Raw genomic sequence first — 23,936 nt, 5'->3', positions numbered from 1 at the left:
ATCCCCCCCCCCTCCCCGCGCCTGCTTCTTTTGAAACCAATTCTGCTGGCCTCCAGGGTGTCAGGAGAGTCTTGTTCGGATTGGTTTTGTTTTAAACAAGCCACAAGAGTCTTGGGGGGGGGGGTTGCTTGTGCCTCCAGCAGCCTGCCCGGAGCCTGGCCGCAGACCTTCCTCGCAAAATGCCCATAATTCGACCACAGGGACCTAAGGGTGGCCCTGCACCCTGAAGCCACAGGAGCAGGGAGGAGAGGCTGTGCATAGCAAGCGAGAGCCAGCCAAGTGGGAAGGGACTTGGCAGGCGGAGGAGGAGGAGAAGGAGGGAGAGGAGGGGAGGGAGGGAAGCCAGCCAGCCACCCAGCCAGCTCCCGCTCCTGCTGTCGGGGCTGCTCTTTCTGCTCCTCTCCGCCGCCTCCTCTTCCTCCTCTTCTTCTTCCTCCGTCCCCGGCCGGCTTCCTCGTCGCTCGCAAGGCGGCCGGCTTGCAGCTTTGCAGGCTTGCGGGCGGCGCTCCGGCACGGGAGCTGTCCAGCGCCGGGAACCTCCTGAAAGCGCCCGGGCGCGGGCGGAGGCGGAGGCGGAGGCGCGCTCCGGCCAGCCGCGGGCCCACCATGTAGGAAGCGATGCGCCAGCCCCCGCCAGCCCCACCTTTGCAATGGAGGAAGATTTATTCCAGCTGAGACAGTTGCCGTGAGTAGGGCGCCCGGGAGGAGGAGGAGGAGGAGGGGCCCGCAGCTCTGCCCCCCCCGGGAGGGAGGCTCCACGGGGGAGGGGGGGAAGAAGCACCCCCTCGGTCCGTTGGGGAGACTGGGGCTTCCTTCCTTCCTTCCTTCCTTCCTTCCTTCCTTCCTTCCTTCCTTCCTTCCTTCCTTCCTTCCTTCCTTCCTTCCTTCCTTCCATTCATACTGTAAGTTCCTTCATTTCTTCTATCCATCATCAATTCCTTCCTTCCTTCCTTCATTTCTTCTATCCATCGTGAGCTCCTTCCTTCCTTCCTTCATTTCTTCTATCCATCGTGAGCTCCTTCCTTCCTTCCTTCCTTCCTTCCTTCCTTCCTTCCTTCCTTCCTTCCTTCCTTCCTTCCTTCCTTCCTTCCTTCCTTCCTTCCTTCCTTCCTTCCTTCCTTCCTTCTATTCATCATGAGCTCCTTCCTTCCTTCCTTCCTTCCTTCCTTCCTTCCTTCCTTCCTTCCTTCCTTCCTTCCTTCCTTCCTTCCTTCCTTCCTTCCTTCCTTCTATTCATCATGAGCTCCTTCCTTCCTTCCTTCCTTCCTTCCTTCCTTCCTTCCTTCCTTCCTTCCTTCCTTCCTTCCTTCCTTCCTTCCTTCCTTCCTTCCTTCCTTCCTTCCTTCTATCCATCATGAGCTCCTTCCTTCCTTCCCTCCCTCCCTGCCTGCAGGGAGATTTTTCCCCTTATTTGCACAGAAGCCTGTAAGGCTTCTAGGCCTGAATGAATCCTTTCTTTCTTCCCCCTCCTGGGACGATCTGGTTGGCAGATATGATCTCTCCAGACCTTCCAAACATAATTTTTCTAAAAAAAGAAGGAAAGAAAGAAAGAAAGAAATGTCCCTTGCAGAATTCTGTCTTCAGCCTCTGTTTTAAAAGGAGGTATCAGGAGGGCTCCTCCAAGCCAGGCTTTGGAGCCAGAGGGGAGGCTAACAAAATCTGCATTCTAGCTATCCATCTTCATCCACCACTGCCACCCCCTCATTTCCTCCTATCCTTTTTTCCCCGGCCTTTTTGTTTATGAGGTCTCTGTGTGGAGGGAGGGAAATCTTGGTGTTTTCCTGCAAAAGGCAGCTTTGCAGAGAGGTGCTCCAGGCAAAGAGGTGGGCGCTGGGGAACTCTGGAGGGGGTTCAGAAGGCATGCATTTGGCATTGATGCACCAGGCATCTGTGTGTCTACAGAGGTGCACACGCTCGCCTGTGTGGGTGCGGAGGAGGGGAGGGGAATGCCTACCGCTCGGAGGTGTGGCGTGAGCAGCAGTGCGACCCACGCAGCATGCCAGGGTGAACGTTTTGCAAGGCCTCTCCTTCCCAGGTTTGACAGCCTGGAGCTGATCGTAGCCGCCTGAGCTGTATTGTTGTTGCTGCTGGCAGGCAACAGTTTGGGCACAGCTTGTGGTTCCATACGAGAGCATTCCTTTCTTGGCATTCAGTGAAATATCTTCTTTCTTTCTTTCTTTCTTTCTCCCCCCTCCAAAATGGATTTGAAGGGTTGGTATCATTAACTCCATTTCAAGGACTCATGGTTTCCTTGTGCATACAAATAAACGAACCCCGCCGAACATTTTCAGAGATCCTAGTTTTGTTTTTGTTTTTTTTACAAAATTTGATTTAATTCATTTAATTTTGCAAAGGCAGGAGCACAAAGGCACAGAGGGTCTTGCTTCTGAGCAAACCTCGTTGGGCGCAGGCAGTGGGCATTGGCCTCTCTTTTGCTTCCTGGCTCCGGGCGGCTTTTCTTTTCAAAAGAAGCATTCTGTTCCTCAGAATAGTTTGCACAGTCCCGGAAGAAGATCTATGAAAGCCAGATATCCGCTCTGAGTCCCCACTGGGATCTGAGGGCAATTTGGTCCGGTATTACAGTTTCCCAAACTTATGGGATGTTCAAAGCTACCGTTGAAGGATGGGCGACAGTCTTCGGGAAGACAAAAGGGTGACCTCTTCATGGGGAAGACCATGGTTACATGTCATCCATTCATCTTTCTAAAATATTTTCCCTTTCCAAAGAAGTGGAAGTACTCAACACAGCAGCATTCCCCAAGCCGGTTCTAAGATGATGGTGATGACGAAGATTAACCTGCTGCTCTGCCATTTTGTTGAACTACAAAGTTCTCCATGGGCCAATGGGAGCTGTAGTCCAAAACATATGGTGTGTGTGTGAGAGAGAGTTTTAACGATTCATGGAAGATGTGATGAACCACAAATGTGCTTAGTCCAGCCTTCTTTTTCTGAGCTTTTCACTGGATCTTTCCATGGCGAGGCTGAGATTCAAACTCAGAACCTTATGCCTGCCAAGGATACACTCCAATCTCCAAACAAAGGGGGAGAGGGCCTGTGGGACTGAAAAGGCAAGCCTGTTTTGACAGAAGGCTCTTAAAGCCAGCCAATAAGGCCTTGGGAGATGTCCTTCCGTCTTTTAGAAGAGGATGGAAAAGATTCATTCATTTATTTCAAATATTTCTACCCCTCCTTTCTTCTTACAAAAGACTCAATGCAGCTTCCATCATTAAAAGACAAAAAAAGATGGCAAATCATTCAACGAAAACCATCTGCGGATGGACCCAGGGCTGAAGTTTCCCCCACACACCCTGGGGCATGGATGTTATTATACTCACCATCCTCTCCTCTCCGTAGGGTGGTGAAGTTCCGCCGTACTGGGGAGAGCGCCCGATCGGAGGAAGATGTCCTGTCCGGGGAGCATGAAGTACAGATTGAGGGTGTCCAGACGGAGTTAGAGGCTGTGGAGTTGGAAGATGGAGCGATGGTGCCAAAGGAGTTCGCCAACCCGACGGATGGTGAGTGAGAACGCCAGCTCCTGGCCTAGAAGAAGAAATGCAAGGCCCATGTGCTTTTAAAGTCATTTAAAAGTCATTTGTTTGCAGTGGGTACCCAGAAGTGAAGGAATGATGGGAGTGAAGAATTGCTTAGAGTACCGGTTCCCAACCTGGGGTCCCCAGATATTTTTTTGGACTGCAACTCCCAGAAGCTTTCAGCACTAACTGTGCTGGCCAGGATTTCTGGGAGTTGGAGTCCACAAGAACATCTGGAGACACCCAAGGTTGGGAAACACTGGCTTAAAAGTTTGTATAATATTTCCACCCAGTGTCCGGAGAGCTTACTTCTGATGCTTGGTTTTTTCTCCTAGATACCTTTATGGTGGAAGATGCGGTGGAAGCGATCGGATTTGGCAAATTCCAGTGGAAGCTGTCTATTCTGACGGGCTTAGCATGGGCAAGTAGAAATGGGTCTCCCAACTCAACAAGTTTGAGAGAATGACCAGGATGGAGACTAGGCTATAAACTAGAGATTGACAATTAAGAGCGGGGCAAATATTCCTGAAAAATACCAGGTTCTGCTCTGAAGATCTTAGGATTTTTCTCAAGATCCAGAAGATGCAAAGTTCATCGTGATGCTTTCAATGACCTTTCCTTCCCGTTCTTCCACCTTTCCCCCCCTCACCCCTGGAGACACATTTTCTTTAATTTGTGCATTTGTTCTGGGGGCAGAATTTAGCACCACCGCATTTTGAACGGGAAATCCGTTTCCATGTCATAAGCTCCAAGCGGGCAGCTTTTAATTAGCTCGCAAATATTTAATAAATAAAGAAATACAAATGGTTCCAGAAGCAAAGTTCTAGCAGGGAAAATAGATTTCTAAGGATTCTTCCTTCTCTCCACCACCCCACCCCCCCCCCCGCCTCCCACCAAGAACTAGAAAGATTTCCTGAGGAGGAGATTTTCCCAGTAATCCCCAATGGCCATCCGGATTGGCTAACACCTTAGTTTTATTTCTTTTTTTTCTTTCCTTCCTCGCTCTTCCAGATGGCCGATGCCATGGAAATGATGATTCTCAGCATCCTAGCGCCTCAGCTTCATTGTGAGTGGCGATTACCCACCTGGCAGGTTGCATTGCTCACCTCGGTAGGAAAATAACAGACATCTCTTGTATTCTGTAAGGGTCCCCCCCCCACTCGTTCCCACGGGTTGTCCAAAATGGGTTGAAACCCACTCCTTCCAGGAAGCTCACCCGTCTGGGAAGAAGAGGGTGGGCAGGAGTCCCTTCGACACATGAGCAGAAGGGTAGAACAATACGATGTATGCTTACTCAGAAGGAAGCCCCATCACGTCTTTAAGTCCTGGGCATGGAGTTCCGGTTTTTGACCTGACTCTCGTATCACTCATTGAAGGAGACAACTGGCAAACTCTACCATTCCCCATTGAATTGCCGCCATCTGGGAGACTGGTTACCAGTGTGTGTGTTTGTGTGTGTTTGTGTGTGTGTGTGTGTGTGTGTGTGTTTGTGCATACATGCTTATTCTCACTGGAGGTGGCCAGCTCCACTGTCAGCTGGGTGGTGAATCCGCTCCTGGTTTTAGTTCTGAATTTTACAAGAACTGGCCAAGGTGCTGAATCCTGTTCACTCTACAACCTGGCAGAAACCAACCCTTTTGCTTGATTCACTGGGTGTTAAACACCCTCAACTCTGTATTTCTAGAGATTAAGCCGTAACATATTGGGTTGGGGGAACGGCTGTGTCCTCAGATATCAGCCGTCCGTGCCATGGGCTATTTGGTTGAAACTTCGCTTAGGCTTCAAAGGTTTGCCTCTAATTCCCGTCCTGAGATTCGGCCAAAGGTGATTTTTCCTTCTCAACTTTGTGTTCTCTTAGAAAACTCCTGCATCTGACGGACTCTTCAAACGAATAAATGTGCTTTCTTCCATTTGCTGCAGGTAGTTTTTATGGGAATGATGTTCAGCTCCACCCTCTGGGGAAATATTTCAGATCAGTATGGCAGAAAAACGGTAAGCCGCTCGCTTCTCTTCTGATAGACCATATCGTATCTCTTAGGTAAACAGTAGTTGCGTTGGGCTGGTTTGGAGGCACCCCCAGACCCTAGTGTTGCTCAGAGGTCGGGAACCTTAGGCTCTTGAGCGGAATCCGGTTGGGGTGATCCTTACCCCTCTCGGCATCCCCAGCTGGCCACGCCCTGTCGGCATTTTAAGAGAAGGGTGATCAACTGGGAAAGACAGGAACACCAAAGACCGATGGGTTCCTCCAGAAGAACACAGACCTGCCTTTTGAAAGTCAAGGTCAACACCTTTGATATTCAGTCGTGTAGAATTAAATGTTCTCTTCCCGTTTTTTGTTTTTGTTTGCTCGATGCAGGGACTAAAGATCAGCGTGCTCTGGACCTTATACTATGGGATCCTCAGTGGCTTTGCACCCGTTTACAGCTGGATCCTCGTTCTTCGGGGGTTGGTGGGGTTTGGCATTGGAGGCGTCCCTCAGTCGTAAGTCACCTATCAGTTACACCCCTCTTCTCGTTGCGAGGCCGCTGTTCTGCCTGACGGCTTAGAAGGCTTCCTTGCACTGTAGTTCTGTTTAGGAGATCCATCCTGTTCTGCGGTTTGCATTAGTACTGGAGGGTCATCAAATATTAGAAATAACTGAGCTTTTTTATACAGGCTGTCCCAAAGTTTAGTTCACAGAGTAAACCCATTATGGATACCTTAACTCTTTTCTCAAAGTATTCACTGAAATTCATTTCTAATATTTGTGAAAATGAAGATCGGGGAAACGCGTCACTACTTTCAACTTCACACATACATCCTTAGAGATCTTGAAGAAGTTGCTTTTATGGACTTTGATATTGTCCGTGCCAGTTAGGGGATGCTGGAAGTCGTCGTCCATGAACTTCGGTGAGCTCTAAGGCTTGCAATGCATCCAGGATGATAAGTCATTAAAAAACCGTTCCAAACTCAGTGTAAACACAGATGTTGAGTTCTGATCTTGGTTTATGTAATTTGTGCATAAATTTGTATCCTGCTTATGTTAGAACAATTAAAAATAACAACAGATCTTTCTGCTGTGTTGATCGCAGCAGTGAAGTCCGAAGATCTCTTAGCAATTGGAATAAGCCGGCTTTCAAGACAGAAGCCCACAGCTCTGTTTGCTCCTGTGATCTTTCACATCCATGTACTGTATGTCCTTCTTTCCAGAGTCACGTTATATGCTGAATTCCTCCCTATGAAATCCAGGGGAAAATGCATTTTGCTAATTGAGGTAAGTGGGAAAAGCTAGGAGCCCGGGCGGGGGCTCACAGAATCCATTTCTGAGTTCATTGCCGCAAGCGGTCAAGCATTTAAATCACTGCTCTTGGATCACAAGCCTATTCAGAGACCGTAAAAATTACTTTTGGACTACAACGCCCGGAACCGCCAAACGCAGCGTAGCAGATGATCCTATTTGGCTGGAGGACTCAGGGCACTGTAGATCAAAAAAAGTGACTTTTCCAAGGTCTGGCTTGCGTATTTTCCTGATTGAAAGCAAAACTACTGTGCCTGGGGATTCTGGGTGCTGTCACCTCCCCACCCCCCAAAAAGGAATTTTTCTAGTTTCTAAGGGACGGCTGAAGATGACAGGAGCTAGACCTTTGGCCACATTTCCCCAAGAAGACCACATTCTGTGCAAATTGTCGGCCTGTGAACAGACGGGGCTAAATCTTGATTGTGCGAGGGAGTCATTTGATCGAATCCACCTCTCCCTTTTCTGCACAAACAGGTCTTCTGGGCTGTCGGGACCGTCTTCGAGGTCCTCCTGGCAGTGTTTGTGATGCCCACCCTTGGCTGGCGTTGGCTCCTCATCCTCTCGGCCCTCCCCCTCCTGCTCTTCGCCATCCTGTGTTTCGTAAGTGTTCCTCCTGGTCTAGCAAAAGGGTTGAGCCAGCTTTCAAAGCTTCTAATCGAAGGAAATGACAAAAAGTGCTACCCTGGCAGACAGAGATCATCATCAATTCAGATCGCTTCAAAAGGGATTGTGGCAAGTTCCATGAACGGCTATCTATGGTGACGGCACAAGGCAACATCATGAGGGTTATGTACTACCTCCGGTCCCTGAGGACACCTCTGTGTATCAGGGTCAAACTAAACGAGACAGCTCTTCCATAATTAGAAGCTGGCGATACAAACGTTCCCTTCAGGCACGCTGTTACTTCAACTCTCCATGTCTGAGCAATCAGTCTGGCAAATGAAGCCCACGTTTGCCACTCCACAACCAATCAGAAAACAAAGGGGGGATTCATCTGGCAGCTTGCAGAGCAGGAGGAAATCTCCTGCTAGGATAAATAGAGGATGTTTACCCCTTAAAGGAGCTCGATGTTTAATGATGTCATAACTGTATGGTTTTCTTTCACTCTGTGTGGCTGAAGAATACAGGGAGGAGGGTGTTGTCATGCACATGCTCCCCGGGTGGGGGCAACTGGTCGACTCCTCTGGGACCAGCAGGCCAGACTCATCCGGCATCATTCCTTCTTCTGCTCTTCCCTTGATCTGGTCTGTTTGGTCTTCCTCTTTCAATTGATTCCTACTCTCTCTCTCTCTCTCTCTCCCTCCCTCTCTCTATCTCTCTCTATCTCTCACGGGTCTCTTCCTTGGCTTCACCAGTGGCTGCCAGAAAGCGCACGGTACGATGTTTTATCTGGGAACCAAGAGAAGGCCATCGCCACTTTGAAACGGATCGCGACCGAGAACGGTGCTCCTATGCCCCTGGGGAAACTGATCATTTCCAGGCAGGTGAGTGTGAGAAGGAGGCATTCATGACAGCTGCGACAAACAGGAGGGGAGGAATGGATTGTTTCCTCCTGCCGAACAACATCCTGAGGTTCCTCGTCTGCAACTCCCATGAGCTGTCTCAGGATGATGGGAGCTTCCTCACCTTCACTCCAGGACACCAGCTTGTCCAAAGCCGCATTAAATCACAAGGGGGGGGGAGAGAACCCTTCAAACTCAAATCCCATTCACAGACATGGACAACCCCTCTGGCTGCTTGCGCTCAGAGAACACCAAGCATTCCCATGTGTCTCTTTCTGAACAGGAAGACAGAGGGAAGATGCGGGATCTCTTCACCCCTCAGTTTCGGTGGACGACGCTCCTGCTTTGGTTTATATGGTAAGAGGAACAAACTGCTCGTGTGTGTGGGGTGGGTTTCATGCCCCGTCGAATAAGCTGGAATCTCTCCTCCAAACCCCTGATTCCGTGTCGTTTTTGGGGCACACCCTGGCTTCCCCTCGTTTCCTTCTCTGCAGGTTCTCCAACGCCTTTTCTTATTATGGGCTGGTTTTATTAACGACAGAGCTCTTTCAAGCAGGAGACGTCTGCAGCTGTGAGTATGATTTCTCCTTTCCAAAAACAAGACTCACAGGCTGAGCGGGGTGAAGAGAAAAAAAATCTCTCTCCAGAGGGGACCTTGTTTCCACCGGAGACTCTCGAAGTCTGTTCCTCGGGGCTGATGGAGGCCGGAAAAAAGTCGGGAGCAGTTTCCCATTAGAGCCCAGAATCCGCCCTTCAGCAGGGCCATGGTAAATAAGGAACACCACGACAAACCCAGTGAGCTGCTGGTTCAATTTGTAAAAAAAAAAACAGGCCACTACTTCTTGAACACCTTCATGGGAATGAGAGCAATTCTCTGATCTTGGATTTGGTCCCTTTCAGACTTACACGATGGTGACCCAAACTTTTTGCATGCTAGCAAAAATGGGGTGGACAGACGAGAGAGTGTTTAGACTGAGCCTTACCCTTTCCTCCCTCCCTCCCTTCTCTCTTTTTTATTGTTCTCTCCTCAAAGTGCCGAGCAGAAGGCAAACGGCGAAAGCCAAGTGCAGCCTGGCCTGCGAATACCTGACGGAAAAGGACTACATAGACCTGCTGTGGACCACCCTGTCTGAATTCCCAGGTAGCCCACAGGAAAAGGGAGGTCGTAGCTGAGCATCCTGAGATGGGGGACATGCTGCACCGGGAGGCCATCAAAGGAGGGTGTTGTGGGGAGGGCAGGTAGCCTTCTGGGAAAGCCCAGAGGGCCAGATTCTGCCCTCCTGGAATCTACAATCCACTCCCAGCATCTCAGATGTGGGGATTCTGGGGGTTGTGGTCCAAACAGGTAATGTTTCCATGTTTTGGTTTGTAGACACCGCAGAGGCTGCCTGCAAGAAAACTGGAATTATTACTGGCAACCATCTCCTTCTTTCCTTTTTCCACCCCCTTCCAGGTGTCTTAGTGACCTTGTGGGTTATAGACCGTATTGGGCGTAAGAAGACGATGGCCCTTTGCTTTTTCGTCTTCTCCTTTTGCAGCCTCCTGCTTTTTCTCTGCGTGGGAAGGTGAGCTAAGCAACTGAGTTAACATGGGGGTTTCTTTCGTTCTAACAAGGCTGTCCTGGATTTAACCTGGGAAAAGCTAACATAACAAGTGGGAGCACTGTAGCTTTATGGTTACACCATAAATAACAGTTCCCCAGTTACTTTACAGAGTTACCTTTATAAGGGCATTTAAAAAAAACATTTTTCAAGCCTCAGGCTATTCTCTTACCAAGCCTACTGTAAGAGGTTTTCCTTTTTCTAATTTGCCCTGGAAAAAAATAACAAAGAAACAGAGAAGAAACAGTGGAAAATTAATGACTGAAATGAGTTACTTTTTAAAAAAAAATATACGTAAGAAGTAAAGACTGCAATGAATTCTGTTTTGTAACGAGTCAGAGAATAGTTCCCTTTTAAAAAGCAACTTCTGAAGTGACCAAAAAGAATTAGCAAGAGCTGTCCAAATGTATAAGTACCGGTGGATTGGTGTGTGTGTGTGTGTGTGTGTGTGTGTGTGTGTGTGAGTGAGTGAGTGAGTGAGTGAGTGTGTGTGTGTGTGTGTGAGAGAGAGAGAGAGAGAGAGAGAGACTCATAGGGCAACAAGGCCTCAGTTCAGCATGAAGTACCCTTTGAAAAAGTTAACTCGCATTTTGTCTCGTTGCAGGAAAGTTCTTACTGTGCTCCTGTTCATTGCAAGGGCTTTTATTTCCGGAGGGTTTCAAGCTGCTTATGTTTACACCCCGGAGGTAAGAAAGTGAACCCAATATCTCCTCAAAGGAGAGATTGTGTGAGACCCTGGCATGCCCTGCAGCGGTTGCAGTTACATCATTTGACTCAAGATTTTAGAAGAAAGAAATTTCCCGGGGGTTATATCTGGGGCAGCCCAGTTTAAATCAACCCATCCAATTTTTCTCCCTCAGATCAAGGGAAGTGTGAAATGGGAGATGCCCCATGCGTTTTGTGTGTGTGTGTGTGTGTTGTTGTTTTTTTCTTGCAGGTTTACCCAACGGCCACCCGAGCTCTTGGTCTGGGGACTTGTAGCGGAGTTGCCCGCGTCGGTGCCCTTATCACACCCTTCATTGCACAGGTGAAACAACAACAAAATCGGTCCATTTTCTCTCTGTCATATCTGCCACGAACCCCGCTCCTTGGTTGAAACCAATCTGGGAGAAATCGCAAGGAAAAAGGTTCTTGAGACTTCCCAGGAGACTGGGAAGGGCAAAAGGGATTCCAGAAAGAAGGGTCCGTGATGGAGAAAGTTACGAGAAAGTTACTTTTCTTGGAATACAGTTCCCAGAATACCGGCCCTGCTTGACTTAGTGGGGACTAGCGATAGGATTTGAGCCCGAGTAAGAACCAAGACTGCTTGCGGTCTTTCCTGAGCCCTGTCTTCTTCCCCTTGCCTTCCAGGTGATGCTTGAGTCCTCCATCTATTTGACCCTGATCGTCTACAGCGGGTGCTGCATCCTGGCGGCGCTGGCGGCTTGCCTTCTCCCCATCGAAACCAAAGGGCGCGGCTTGCAGGAGTCCACCCACCGAGAGTGGGGGCAGGAGATGTTTGGACGAGGAGTTCCCCAGTCACACTCCGGGGGGTCGCAGGGGTGACCGGGCGTGTCGGCCCAAACGCAGGGAAGTTTGGAGGGGGCCCAAAAACAACCACCACCACCACAACAACACCCCACCACCCTTTCCGAGTCTGATGCTTGAGAAGCGCAACATCTCCTTGCCGCTACGTGTCGTCTCAAAGCAAGAATGCTTGTTTCGTGTCCACCTGGACTCCTTTTTCGCTTGCACCCGTCACCATCCACCCCGTGCAAGGAGTCGTAAAAGATCTGGAAAGAGCGTGTGTATGTATGAACGAGAGGGAGGGAGAAGGAGTGGCAGCTAGTAAGAAGAGAGAGAGACACACACAGAGGCTTTCTCAATGTCTAGACTATCCTTTTAAGGTTGACAACAAAAAGCATGCCTAAGGGAGAAACAGATGGGATGGTCCGCTTTGCAGTTAGAAGTGCGGCTGCTTTAAGTAGTAAAGGAGGTGTAATGATCCTCATTTCCATCTTTGCAAGCTGCAAATTAGCTTTCATTGGGTGATTAATTCTTGGGAAGATACAACAGGTGCTGTTTGCGTCCCTCTGAAGGAATACGTCTCTCCTGAATACAAAGTTGGCCCTCTTGTTTGTTTCTGCCCTTAATTTCTTCATGCCAGGCCAGTCAGTCATGCTGCGTCAAGCAAGGAAGGAGCATGATCTAGGGGTCACTGTGCACAAGACGGCCGCCACCCGTGACATCCTCAAACGGGCTTTAAGTGCACTCATTCCTAACGGCACAGGTTTCATGCACTTGTGAATCATTTACTGAACTGGCACTTTTCAGTAGTGAACCACTGTGAACACACATGAAACCCCTGTCAGTCTGTCAGAGAGAGCTTGCTGGTTAGTTTCTGCTTCCCGAGAAGTTCCAGGGCCCGACAGACGCACGTGTCTCTTTTCTGGCAAAGAAGGCTGCTGGAGCTGGTGGTTCAGTCTGTGGAAATGCTGACTGCCGTCTGTGTTGCTCCGTCTTCTAGAGCCGAACGGGGTTGGCGAAACGACTGAAGGGTGGTAGCATCTTCCTTATGAGGAACATTAACACATGAGGGGCTTTAAAAAAAACATTATTGAAAAGGGCAACTAGAAGAATTGAAACCAGAGGAGTTTATAAATCAGTGGTTGGTAATGATAAAGTAGACGGAGAAAAGAACCAGGGGGTAAGATGATGAAGAACCTCAAATTCATCCATTGGTTTAGAAGACAGGTTGCTACCCTAAAAGACGGAGCTCGTGGGCATGACAGCTATTCAGGACAATTAAGATTTCTCCCCAAAAACAAAAATCAGGTCTAATTTAGTCAAAGTTGCTGTAAATCTTTTCCAGAAAAACAAAAATGATGGTATAGAAATGCCCAGAAACCATTTTTAAGGCACCCAAATTGTCAATGTATATCACAAATACTTCCAAAGACTTTTGTTTTAAGCATATAATTTATTTTTTACTTAGGTGAAAGTACAAGGGGGTGGTACATTTAGTTTGGGGAAAAAAATCACACAGAAATCATTCAGAATCGAACCTATATTCAGCATCCTAAATTCTGTTGACTGTCCTCCAGTTTGTGAATGTTCAGAGCTGTCACGACAGGAAAGTAGTTGTCCAAAGCTGATGTGGTGAATGATCTTTGTATTCTTCAATGCTTTCCAGGGGAAAAAAAGAACACTTGAATGTCTCCTGCTGTGTTTGAATGTACAGTTTCTAAACTAGACCTGTGTTCACGTTGAAGACGAGACTTCTGTTATCTTGAGTTTGTTGTAATATATTCTTCCGTTTCTCTGTTAATGAAGCAACGTTAGGTAGATGGATTCCATACTGGATATTTTATGTTGAATAAACGAATAGTTTTTACAATAAGGGACTTTGTGCGGGGTTCCTGAGGGCCTCCTCTCGCATGGATCGTTCACAAACGCACCATTCTGGAAAACATTTGATGAAGATCTTCTGTCATGGATGGAAGGTAAGAGAGCTGGAGGAACAGACTTACCGTATTTTTCGCTCCATAAGACGCACCTTTCCATAAGACGCACCAATTTTTTAGGAGAAGTAAACAGGAAAATATAATCTGTTTTCTTCGCTCCATAAGACGCACAGACTTTCCACTCCCCTGTTTTGTGGGGGGAAAGTGCGTCTTGTGGTGCGAAAAATACGGTAATATGCGCCTCTTCCCACCCATTTGCTTTTCTCTGGATTTCTCCTCCTGAGGATAGCGAGAGTTATTTGAACAAATCTGAAGACAACCAGCCTGGCAGCGAAGAGCCTCAAGAGCACCGAGGGACGCCGTTGTGCTGTTTACGTTTGGTGAAGATCAGCTGTGACCCATGAAAGGCCAAGGATTTGGCTCTTGGATCCTTCGATGCGCTTTGATTAAGAAAAGGAAGCAGGGTTTTCTTGCTTATGCAACGAGAAGGGAAACCGAAGCGAAGGCAGGAGTTCCATTTTCTCAGAGGTTAGAAGAAGGCGCTTTGCCCAACTTCCTGCCCTCCAGGATCTCCCCAAATAATCTGGCTGCCTCCATCGCACAGCCCCAGTGGATGGTGAGCCCAAAGCCGCCGTGGCCATAGTTGTGAATCACCTGAAAAAGGAAGGCAAGGAAGAATCTCTTGTGTGGTCCGTGCTTACCACCGAGGCCAGGAACGGATTTAAGGAATAGAAAATATCCTTTCTGAATGAAAGCTCAATGTAGATTCACCGTCCGCGTGGGACTGCCAGCAGGATGAGTGGAGATATCCTCTAAGAGGCTACGGTTGGTTGACCTGACCAGGTCTATATGAGGCTCACTGGGTCTTCCTTACTAGCAAGTCTTAAATGCCTCTTAAAACTTTACTAACCTAGGTTGTAAAACGCAGAGGTTGGGCCTAATGTGAACATTAACTGCCAAAAGTTACGGATAACACAGAGGGCATCATCCTTCCCATTTATAAACGTGGACAATGTAACTTAGATGATATCCTTTTTTACATAGAAAGGAAAAAAGAAGCCCAGCTCATTAAAAGAAGTGAGGTTGTCTATCATAGATTACTTCCGTGCTCTGATTAAATGCAACACAAGGGCCGGCACACAGGACCAGTTTCCTGCTTTGGCAAATACCACACTCGGTTAAAAGGCTGCCTACCTCTGACCGTTGCTTTCCATGGGGAACAGCCTCACGCTCTAGGCGAAACTCTGGGCGCACCGGACGGAGGCCACTCCATTCATAGAGAATCTTTGCTTTCTGGAAACAAGAACACCCAGTCGGCACTGCGGGGTTATGCTCGTGCAAAGAGGCATTTGTTCAAGGCGGGGGGTGGGGAACGGGGACATGGGAACTAAGAAAAGGGCACCGCTGTGGCAGAAACGCCCCCATGGTTGTTCAGCTGAGCCTACCTTGAGGGCAGGCATCAACGAACAGCAGCTTTCCCAGATGTGCTGGTGATCCAGAGGGCTGTTTTTTTCGCTCCAGTTCCCCACCTGAAACACACCTCCCAGGGTCACAGCGTTGCTCCTGTGACCCAAAACAAAACAAAAAAACAGGCAGAAGAATTGAAATTGGGCGTTGAAGAGGTTGGGCTGAATTGTGGGAAGCCAATGTGGGAAGAAATACACTCTCCATCCTAACCGCCCTCTGGGCAGTTAGAACAGGATTTGGAAGGAGTGACCGGCGGGTCCCTTGGCCACCCAACGCCAGAGACCCCTCTGTGTCACGCGACCCTTGCCACAGGGCCCCCAGTGTGGCCAGAGGCAACCAAGTCCAAGGAGACAACCCCAGGGGACCTTTGCGGCCACAGTCCCATTTCTGACTTCAGCCGGAGGCTCGGGCCAGCCAGCCATAGGTGGCTTGAAGCGGCGAAGACGACGAAATCTAGGCCATCAAAGACTCATTTTGGGTCCAGCAGCTGACAGAGCCTGACGGCGTTGGCGGCCCTTTCCTTACCCGGGAATGATGTAAGGTGTCTTATAGACTCCGTGCTCGTCGCCGTGGGTGATGACGAAGTGCTTCACCCAGGGGGCTTCGACCTGGGAGTAAAAGCCAAACGTGGAAATCACAGGGTCTCGTAAAGGGAGGCAAACCCAGCTCTGGCCGCGGCTGTCCTGCGGCCTCTGTGAGAAACCCCTCCCTGGCAGTGGGTCAAAGGGCTGCTTAAACCCTGGCCCCTGAGAGAGAGAGGGTGTGTGTGTGTCTCTCACCTTGATGATTTGCCCTCGGCCCGGGCGCAGCGCAGGGTCAGGTTGGAGCTCCCCAGCACGGACGCCGGTGCAGTTGACAATGACGTCCACACCTTCTGCCAGCAGCTAGGAAAACAAAGTCCCCCCTTTTCTCTTTCTCCTTCAGCAGGAAATGGCAGTCCAGCCCCCCAAAGGCCCTCTAGAAGCCGAAGGACTACAACTTCCATCAGCCTTAGCCAGTGTGGCCAATGGGCAAGGGCAAGCTATCCCAACCGACGACTTAAGAGCCGGCACATGCCGTCAAGTCGATTCTGACTTATGGTGACTCCTTTCAGGGTTTTCAGGATGGAGAATACTCAGAAGTGGCTTTCCTGTTCCCTTCTTTTGGGCGGGAACGTCCTGGGACTACCATGCAGTTTCAACACAAGGCCACCCAGGGCCGGCTCTTCCTCCCAGGAGATGCACCGCGGGGGGGGGGGGGATCGAACTCCCAACCTCTGCCAGAGACCTAAACCACTCAGCTATCCAGCCAGCCAATGTCTTACCCCCCCCCCCAACTAGCATTACTACTTTGTACATCTGGCAAAATTCAGCACAGTGGATGCAAACCAATCAAGGCATTTCCACACGTGTGGTGCTTCACTGGGGTACTTACAGGGCATGTCTCTTGGAAGCTCTGTCTGCCCCTCCTCCCGCCCCATCCCTTGCCCCAGGAGGAGCCCTGCTCAGGCAATAGTCCCATTCCAAAACCCAGCAGAGACCTCCCGCCTTGCACCCCCAAACCTTCCATCTAGTGGGAGAGACAGGGGAACATTTCCGCTGCCTCTCCACTGAGCCTCCTTTGGGCATAACCGCGGGCCACATGAATTCCCTACTGACCTCCTGGAAAGACTGGATTTTCCGTTGGAAGAACTTGACGCCTCGCAACTTCAACCTTGAAAAGAAAAATGCAAATCCCCTACATTTGATGTTTTGAAGGTGCCAGGAGTCATCAGACACCATGTGGGCCAATTATTAGCTGCTGTCTGATTCTCCCATTCCTTAGCCCAATCGCTTTTTTAAAAGGCATCTAAGCAGAATGAAAAATCAGAACAGAAAGCTCAAACGGCTTTCCCTTCTACTCAGTTAAAATTTATAAATATAGTCTGAGCAACTTTGCCAGCGGGTTCATTACAAAATACTTCTAGAAATGGGACCCCAAAATAAAACCTCATACGTACCTATTTGTAAGCCACGGTAGGTAGCTTCTGCCTTCCAGCATCAGAGCTGTGTTAAACCAGCCATAACTGGAAGGGGGAAACAATGGTAAAGAAAAGAATAAGGAAAGATAAAGGCGTTACAAACAGAGAAACTGTGCCACAAAGTCAGCTGTGCCACCTTAAATCGAAAAGGGAAGGTTAAATTGAACATACCTGTAGCCAGGGAAAAGCTCAAGCTCTCTCGGCGATAGCTTCCGAAACCCCAAAACAATATCCTTCCACGACGGATCCTGCGGAAAAACAGCAATTTCCCACATCCATTTGAAACATAGCAGAGATAATAAGCCCTCATACAAAAAAAGTCTCTGGTTCTAAACCAGAGAATCTGGCAGGGCAGCCCTTACCAAACCCCTCCTTCTTAAAGTTTAATGGGAATCAGAGATTGGAGATAAGAGACAGCCTCTCCTCTCAAAGATCAGGTGCAATCTCAGAGACGGCCGATTTCGGTCTCTCGGAGACAGCGAGCGATCTCCAGTGGCCTGGAAAGGTTTTGCAATGAATGGAAGTCTCGTTTGCAACCCAACAAGGCGGCAGGTGGAGTAACACCTCAGGTTTGCAGACGGACACCGTTCAACATACCTGAAAGCTGTTGCATAGCACTGCGGCAATCACACCTTTTGGTCCACCAAGTGCTGGAATGCCATTCTGACTATCTCCTGATCTGAATTCTTCCCCTAGGCTGGACAACGATTCCCCACCCTGCCCCCCACCTTCCAGGAGGAACAAGCATCCTTGAGATGATGATGCTGATGCCTTTGACCATCAGCTACCTACAGGAACTGGGTGTTTAAAGAGGTTGTATCCAGACAGCAGAAACAAGCCCATGTTCTCGGCTTCTGATGAACTGATGTGTTGGAGCAGGTAGTCAAAAGTCTCTCGGTTCCAGAGCCTGCAATATCAAAAAAATATATTATCATCATGATCATCTGCCATCAAGACCTAAACCACTGAACTATCCAGCCAGCTATTAAACCATATAAAGTCAGGAAACTCCTCCCAACGAAAGGAGCGCACTGGAAGATGTATTGCAAGTTAAAGGTTCATACGAAGTAACATCTGGGATTAAGGTCCAACTGAGGGCTGGGTTGTAGAAGCTCTGTTTCAGATGAAGGGCCTCCAGGTAATGAAGCGAGGCTGGTTTTCAATGGGGTATGTGATGAGCCTCTAATTGCTTTCTCTGGAGGAACTGCAAGTATTTATTGGCACGGAGCCGCCTTTCCTTATGCGGACAAACAGCAAGGAAGAGTCACCTAATTTAAAGCTGCTCTCAAAACTTTATGCACCCTAACCAACCCATAAATGAAGTTACCTCTCGCTCCCTCTCAATCTTTTCCATAGAGAGCTAAAGATAAATAAATAAAAAAGGTGACTGCTCCTGGTTTGGGCACCTTCGCAATATCCTTCTTTTGTGTTTCTGCTCTTGTTTATACACTCACACCATCAGAAAGGATGTCGGAAGTCACTGAACCCTTGTCTCACTTAGGATCGGGAACCTAGGATGTAACTCTAGCACATCTGGCAGATGAGAAGATCCAGAATCACCCAGAGATGTCTCTGAGCTGCCCAGATGTGGCAGTTTGATGCCACTTTAATTGATTGTCTTTCCAGAGATGCTCAGAACACATAGCTAGGGGTCTCTCGGGCACTCTCCTGAACTACCACAGAGAATTATTTCGCCTCTCCCAAGTGACACCCTCCTACAATCCTGCAGGACAGAGCCGGGGCAATTAAAAAGGTATGAAACTGCTCTATTTGTCAGTGGAGAGACAACCAAGCTGTAAAGGGGCTAACATTCTTCCTCTTACGTCTCTTGGGTGTTTCCATTGTCATATAGGTATGGCTGCCAGAGACCCGCCGCCCCATCGCTGGTTGTGTAAGGGGTAAATTTGTCGGCGTAAACCTCTATCTCCAGCGGCTGAACTGTTGAGTGGTATCGGTCGTGGATGCAGAAGGCGGTGGACAGGCCGATGACGCCGGCTCCAATCACAGCCACACGCATTGTGGTGGTTGAAGCCGCCTCCTGGGGGAACAACAATAGAGACAGTCTTGCGCACAAAGGAGCAAATCCTGAGGGGAACAGTAGAATGTAGTTCTCTGTTGGCATGCATAGGATCCGGCTGTCTGTGAAAGGGTACTTACTGAGTGAAATTGCTGGCCTGCCTTAAAGCCTGGAAACTATATTTCTGTGAAAGAGTCTCCAGGGACAACTCTCAGAATCCTCCATCCAGCAGGGTCCTGGTTTCCCATTGCTGGAAATAGAGGTTAAATTCCATTTTGCATAGGCAGAATTTCCTTTTCCTTCCCCAAAGGCTATCCAGGCTGCTGAATAAACTTAGAGAAAACCCATAATTGGAAGAAGGAACTCCTTAACTGTAGAAAATGTCTGACTGTCACAGCGGGAGATTTTGTTGCCTTCCATAGCTTGCCATTAGTTTGTTTTGTAATTAGTCTTTGGAGGCTATATATGCCCTTGTGTCTATGCTCTTAATTTGTTTGACTTATTGCACACAAAGATCTCCCCAAACCATGTGTCTGGAATACTAATACGATTTCAGGTGTAATGTGCAGCTTGGTCCTGAGCCCTCCAGAGCAGTTTTGAGGGTGTCCTGGGAGAGAGATCGCCTCTCCCATTTCTGCTGGATCTTGCTCTTCCACCAGCGAAGGTCAGTACTGGAGACTGCCTGGTGTACTGGATTAAACGGATTATGCATATGCAGCAGCTTCTTTAAAATGAAGAATGCAACATGTGAAAGAAGCATAAAACTGTGTTTTAGCATATCCATGGTATCCAGATTTTTGGTCCTATCCTATAGCATGAGACCCTGGACATCAACACAGGCCACTATTATTATTTTTTAAAAATTAGATTGGACTGTATTTATCACAAAATGCTAAGAAATTCTTGGGTCAAGGGTGACCAGTGAAGATTCGACTTCCAGTAGGAGAGAAACGAGAAGCAGGAAAAGAAAGAAGATGCAGGAGCAGCTGAGCATTGCATGCAGTACCCCTCCAGAGTGGCCTAATTCTGTCTCCAAAACAGAGAGGGGAGAATTTCTAGGTCAGTGTGTCAAACTCTAAGAGCTTTGCTTGACTTCCTTTTCTGGCTGTGGCCGCTCAAGCTGAAGGCGTAACAATGGAGCCTTCTCTGCACTGGAATGCCCAGATGAAAGGTCCACTTTACCAAGTCTCAAAACTCTGCGCCCACCAGCCAGAGAACTTGGTTGCCTGTGTATACAACTCCCTTCCATCACAGATCTGGTGTTCCTCCAAACCTCTGTCTGTCACATACCAATTTAAAACATTAGATGTGTGTAATCTATGGCTTTAGCTTTCTGGCTTTAGATAGGAGTTGTTGGGTGATTTTAGAGTTTAGTTATTTGTAACTTTTGATTTTAACAGTGATATTTTTAATGTGAATTGTTAGCTACCACGAGAAAGGTCAAGATATAAATGGAATAATGCTAATACCACCAAGCACAATAACAACTCCTATAAGCTCTTGGCCGCTTTAATCATTAACACCCCAGACACTGAGGGTATGTTGCTGATATGGTCACTCAGATATCCAGTTCATTCAGACCACTAACCCTCATGAAGAGGGTTTTCCCCCCCAAAGTCTACTCCACACACCTCTGGGATTTTAGCTGCTCCAAATAATCATATAAACTTCCTCTGAATATCAGATTTTGTTTTATTCTCATGGACCCATGCAGTCACTCAGTTTTTTAAGCAATCCTCTGTATCCTAAGCCTTTAAGGGAAACTAGTTTTTACAAGACACAGGATTTCAAGAGATTCTTGCTGTATTATTTACTACAAAAGCTGAGATTCGGGAAAACTTTAAGTCTTACGTGCATCAGAAGCCACATTTCCCCAGCTTGCTGCCTAACCGCAGCCTTTGAGAGATCAGAATCCCAAAAGCAATACTCAGTTTGTTTCTCTTCTACCTAGTCATTCAACCGTTTCTGCCCTGCTCAAGCCAACAAATCTTAGAAACAGCCATAGAAAGCCGCCTTTTACCCAAGTACAAAACAACTACGGGGCCAGCTAAAAAGCGAGCAAGCCCAAAGAAAGCAAACAAACTCAACGTTACCCTCTTGCCGACGAAAGGAGCGCTTTCCAAAATGCTGTTTTTAAAAACTGCACAGGGTGTGGACCAAAGAGCAAAGCCGACGGAGCGGGTCCAGAGGTTCGCTTGCAGCGAACCCCAGCGCCGGGGGTTGGGAAAGAGGGTGCAAAGTTCTGCACTGAGAGGAGACGCTTGCGGTTGAGGGAGGTGGAGTTGGAAACGTTTGCTTTGCCAGGAGACGAGAACTGGCATCGTTCCTGGAGTGCTCCCCTTTCTCCAAGGGAGCTGCTGGTCAAAGAGCTGTGGGTGCTGGAGGGAACAATGCCTGACGTTTCTTACCTGGGGGGGCTGTGGAGATAACTAGTTTCTTGGGGGTCACCTGAGACCCTGTTTCCATCAGTCTAGGATCCCCCCTTTTTAAAAAAACATGTTATTCACAGCATAGGTCCTGCTGGAAAAAGGTATTTCCCTTCCAGGTAATTAGCAACTCTTATTAGCCAGGTTGGCTTTATTAACCTTTCTCGCTTCCCCTGTCTGTGCGCAAAGCTTATCCACAGCTTAGGCCGAGGAGGTTGACCGTGTTGCCTTACGGACGACGATACAGAGGGATTTAGTTCTTAGAAGGGCCTTCTGGCAAACCGAGGGCGCTCTTAGCCATTCCTCCTTGCTCCGAGTCGGACCATTCATGGGATCCCTGCACCCCTGAACCCCTGTTTTTTCCTTCCCTCTACAAGAACCACCAACGAGACCAGACCTCCTGCTCTTCTGAACGAGATCCTGCCCATTCTCTTTTGTGGCTCATGAGGCCTGAAGAGCCGTCCCAGGGTCCATACCTGGTGCCATCTTTCTTCCCCTCGCCAGGGCCCATATGTGCCACGCCCCGTCTTCTCGCCAACCTTCTGGCTGCCTATCAGCAATCCACATACCATAATGATGTGGCCGTGTGGACAGGATCTGTCGTTCACAGTTCGCAGTTGAGGGACACGGCATGGTAGCTGCTCTCAGGGCAAAAGACGTGGTCTTGGAGACAGATCCAACGGAGAAGTCAAGTAGGACCATCCATTGCTCTCTTTCTAAAAGTAGGGAGCGAGCAGGTCATCCGAGGACTTCAGTGGTCAGTGGCTTTACGGACTCTCAGCAAAGCCTATTACATTAATTACTCTATTATTCGCCTGTCTCTTGCTTTTAGTGTTGTTGAGTCCCTCACACTTTCACAGCCCGGTTATCTTTTCCACCTGCCTTTGTTGTGGATATTTGTGCACAACTGGAGACACCTCGGCTCCTCAGTCTTGACTTTTATCGTTGTTGTCTGCTACCTTTAATCAGGGACAAATCTTTCGGAAAGAATCTGCACATGCTAAACTTTTTCCTCCTCACCAAGCCAGTTAACGTGAGGTTGTGATGGGTTTTTACGACGCTTTCCATGCACTTTTATGTACACAGTGCAGAAAAATTATATTTTCAGCACATTTTCCAAGGGTTCAGCTGCGTCAGTCAGTTGCAGGAAAAACCTCATGGTTTTGTTGCATCTTATTTTGGAACATGCTTCTGTGGAGTGTAGTCCACTGTAGACAGATGTATATTCAAACGTGTTGACTGAATTAAACGCTGTGGAGAGAAAATATACCCTTAGTAAGATGTCTCTTACTTTTTAAAAACATTAATTCCAAACCATTTCAGCCATTTTTAATTTTTATACAATATTGTTTAATTATTACTTCTGTTCAGAGCTTGGAAACGTTACTCTTCCGAATTCCCAGAAACCCCAGTCAGCATGCACGGCCACGATGGCCAAGGATTCTGGGAACTGTAGTCCAAAATGTATAGTTTCCAAACTCTGTGCCTGTATTAAAAACGGTTTCGCCACCCATGTTTGTTAACTTGCAACAGCAATGCAATAGTAATTCTTGAGATTAATTCTTCTCCTGAAAAGCAATGGAAGGAGCTAGGACTTTGAACACAGGCTTACATTAGTATTCTTACTGCATATTTCTTGCGTTGCATTTGTGAAGAAAAGCAAGGTTAAAAATAATAAACGAAAATAGAATTTTCCATCTGGCCAAATGGTCAATCTGGGTAACATACAATAACAAGGTAACAAAGAGGACCGACATCAGAAGTGGGGCAGGCTTGTTCCTCTCTCCTTAAAAACTCCCAGAATCCCCTGGGCAGCATGGAATTCTGGGATTTGTAGTAGTACCAAAAAACAAAACACAAATCCACCCACAAATCTTCACACTTCCATCCTGACACACAACCCTTTATATGGCTGCCTTTTTAACACCCCCCATGTCCTAAGATGATGGGGGGCACCATTAAGCTTTTAAATTCTTGGACCTCCAGGCGAATAAATACATAAAATGACACATTTCCCTAATTTTGTCCCATTTTTAGGCCTGTTTTTCTTTCCACTCCTGAGGATTTTAAAACATGGCTGGTTTCTGAGGGAGACCGTTTCCCGCCTTTTTTTGTTTGTTTGTTCGGAACTGGGGGGGGGAGAGAAAGGAGGCTCTTTGGGGGTGGACTACGACTCCCAGAATCCCTTCGATGACTGGGGAGGGGATTCTGGGAACTGTCATCCGCAAAAGGGGGGGAACCATCCTCCTTCACACCCCCACACCCCATTTTGTGGGGCCTTTCCCCCTTTTGTGAGGGGGAAAAAACCCTCTGAGGGGGAAAGAAAGAAGCCTGGCCCGCCTTTTTTTAAAAAAGTTTTTAGGGGGTTTTTTTTTGGCGGAAAAGGAGCTTCGCGCGCTTTGGGGGGAACTACGACTCCCAGAATCCCCCTCCGCTAAGGCTGGCGGAGGGGCATTCTGGGAGTTGTAGTCCCCCCAAAAAACCCCGGCTGGGGGGGAAAGAAACGACCTCTCTTCACACCCACACCCCCCATTCCGTGAGGCGTTTTCCCCTTTCGTGAGGGAAAGACGACCTCTGAGGGGAGGTGGAAAAAAGGCGGCCCGAGGAGGAGGAGGAGGAGGAGGAGGAGGGGAAGGCGGGCCGGGAGGCGGAGGCAGAGCCCGGGAGGGAAGCC

The 23,936-nt window shown here is 48.4% G+C and overlaps 2 protein-coding genes across 5 annotated transcripts; one reads left to right on the top strand and one right to left on the bottom strand.

Annotated features, from left to right (window-relative positions):
• The first annotated feature begins 363 nt into the window (after positions 1 to 363).
• Positions 364 to 13,289, top strand: SVOP (SV2 related protein). The gene is made up of 16 exons (XM_072983208.2): positions 364 to 685; positions 3,355 to 3,515; positions 3,866 to 3,951; positions 4,542 to 4,640; positions 5,451 to 5,522; positions 5,887 to 6,011; positions 6,720 to 6,783; positions 7,282 to 7,407; positions 8,163 to 8,291; positions 8,593 to 8,666; positions 8,804 to 8,880; positions 9,343 to 9,450; positions 9,763 to 9,874; positions 10,515 to 10,596; positions 10,848 to 10,937; positions 11,261 to 13,289. Exons 1-16 carry the CDS (start codon positions 651 to 653, stop codon positions 11,453 to 11,455), a joined length of 1,635 nt encoding a protein of 544 aa, XP_072839309.2. The 5' UTR covers positions 364 to 650; the 3' UTR covers positions 11,456 to 13,289.
• On the bottom strand, positions 3,517 to 23,780 carry DAO (D-amino acid oxidase). Of its 4 annotated transcripts, none has more exons than XR_013539251.1 (11): positions 20,930 to 23,780; positions 18,643 to 18,857; positions 17,612 to 17,726; positions 16,991 to 17,067; positions 16,799 to 16,864; positions 16,458 to 16,512; positions 15,600 to 15,704; positions 15,346 to 15,428; positions 14,799 to 14,882; positions 14,548 to 14,646; positions 3,517 to 3,540 (listed from the first exon to the last, which is right to left on the bottom strand). XR_013539251.1 is itself a non-coding variant. In XM_078381831.1 (11 exons), the coding sequence occupies exons 1-11, from the start codon at positions 21,155 to 21,157 to the stop codon at positions 10,071 to 10,073; spliced, it is 1,212 nt and encodes a 403-aa protein (XP_078237957.1). In that variant the 5' UTR covers positions 21,158 to 23,780; the 3' UTR covers positions 10,037 to 10,070. The 4 variants fall into 4 exon arrangements, 2 of the variants coding, with proteins under 2 accessions (XP_078237957.1, XP_078237956.1); XM_078381831.1 differs by lacking the exon at positions 3,517 to 3,540 and adding an exon at positions 10,037 to 10,121 and having other exon boundaries at positions 14,799 to 14,916; XM_078381830.1 differs by lacking the exon at positions 3,517 to 3,540 and adding an exon at positions 12,890 to 14,007 and having other exon boundaries at positions 14,799 to 14,916.
• Between the last annotated feature and the right edge of the window lie 156 nt (positions 23,781 to 23,936).

The sequence above is a fragment of the Pogona vitticeps genome, chromosome 14 (genome assembly GCF_051106095.1).
Source record: "Pogona vitticeps strain Pit_001003342236 chromosome 14, PviZW2.1, whole genome shotgun sequence".
Classification (NCBI taxonomy): domain Eukaryota; kingdom Metazoa; phylum Chordata; class Lepidosauria; order Squamata; family Agamidae; genus Pogona; species Pogona vitticeps.
Note: the sequence above shows the minus strand (reverse complement) of the source record. Positions and strands in the feature narration are given on the sequence as shown.

What these genes read in the sequence shown, in the direction of transcription:
- SVOP (XM_072983208.2), top strand. Translation starts at nt 651, where the DNA reads ATGGAGGAAGATTTATTCCAGCTGAGACAGTTGCC. An exon ending in AATGCATTTTGCTAATTGAG is followed by an intron (nt 6,784 to 7,281) that starts GTAAGTGGGAAA and finishes CTGCACAAACAG; the next exon opens with GTCTTCTGGGCTGTCGGGAC. An exon ending in TCACACCCTTCATTGCACAG is followed by an intron (nt 10,938 to 11,260) that starts GTGAAACAACAA and finishes CTTGCCTTCCAG; the next exon opens with GTGATGCTTGAGTCCTCCAT.
- DAO (XM_078381830.1), bottom strand. Translation starts at nt 21,157, where the DNA reads ATGCCAGTTCTCGTCTCCTGGCAAAGCAAACGTTTCCAACTCCACCTC. An exon ending in ACACCTTACATCATTCCCGG is followed by an intron (nt 14,917 to 15,345) that starts GTAAGGAAAGGG and finishes TTTGGGTCACAG; the next exon opens with GAGCAACGCTGTGACCCTGG. An exon ending in CGTTGATGCCTGCCCTCAAG is followed by an intron (nt 14,647 to 14,798) that starts GTAGGCTCAGCT and finishes TCTTGTTTCCAG; the next exon opens with AAAGCAAAGATTCTCTATGA.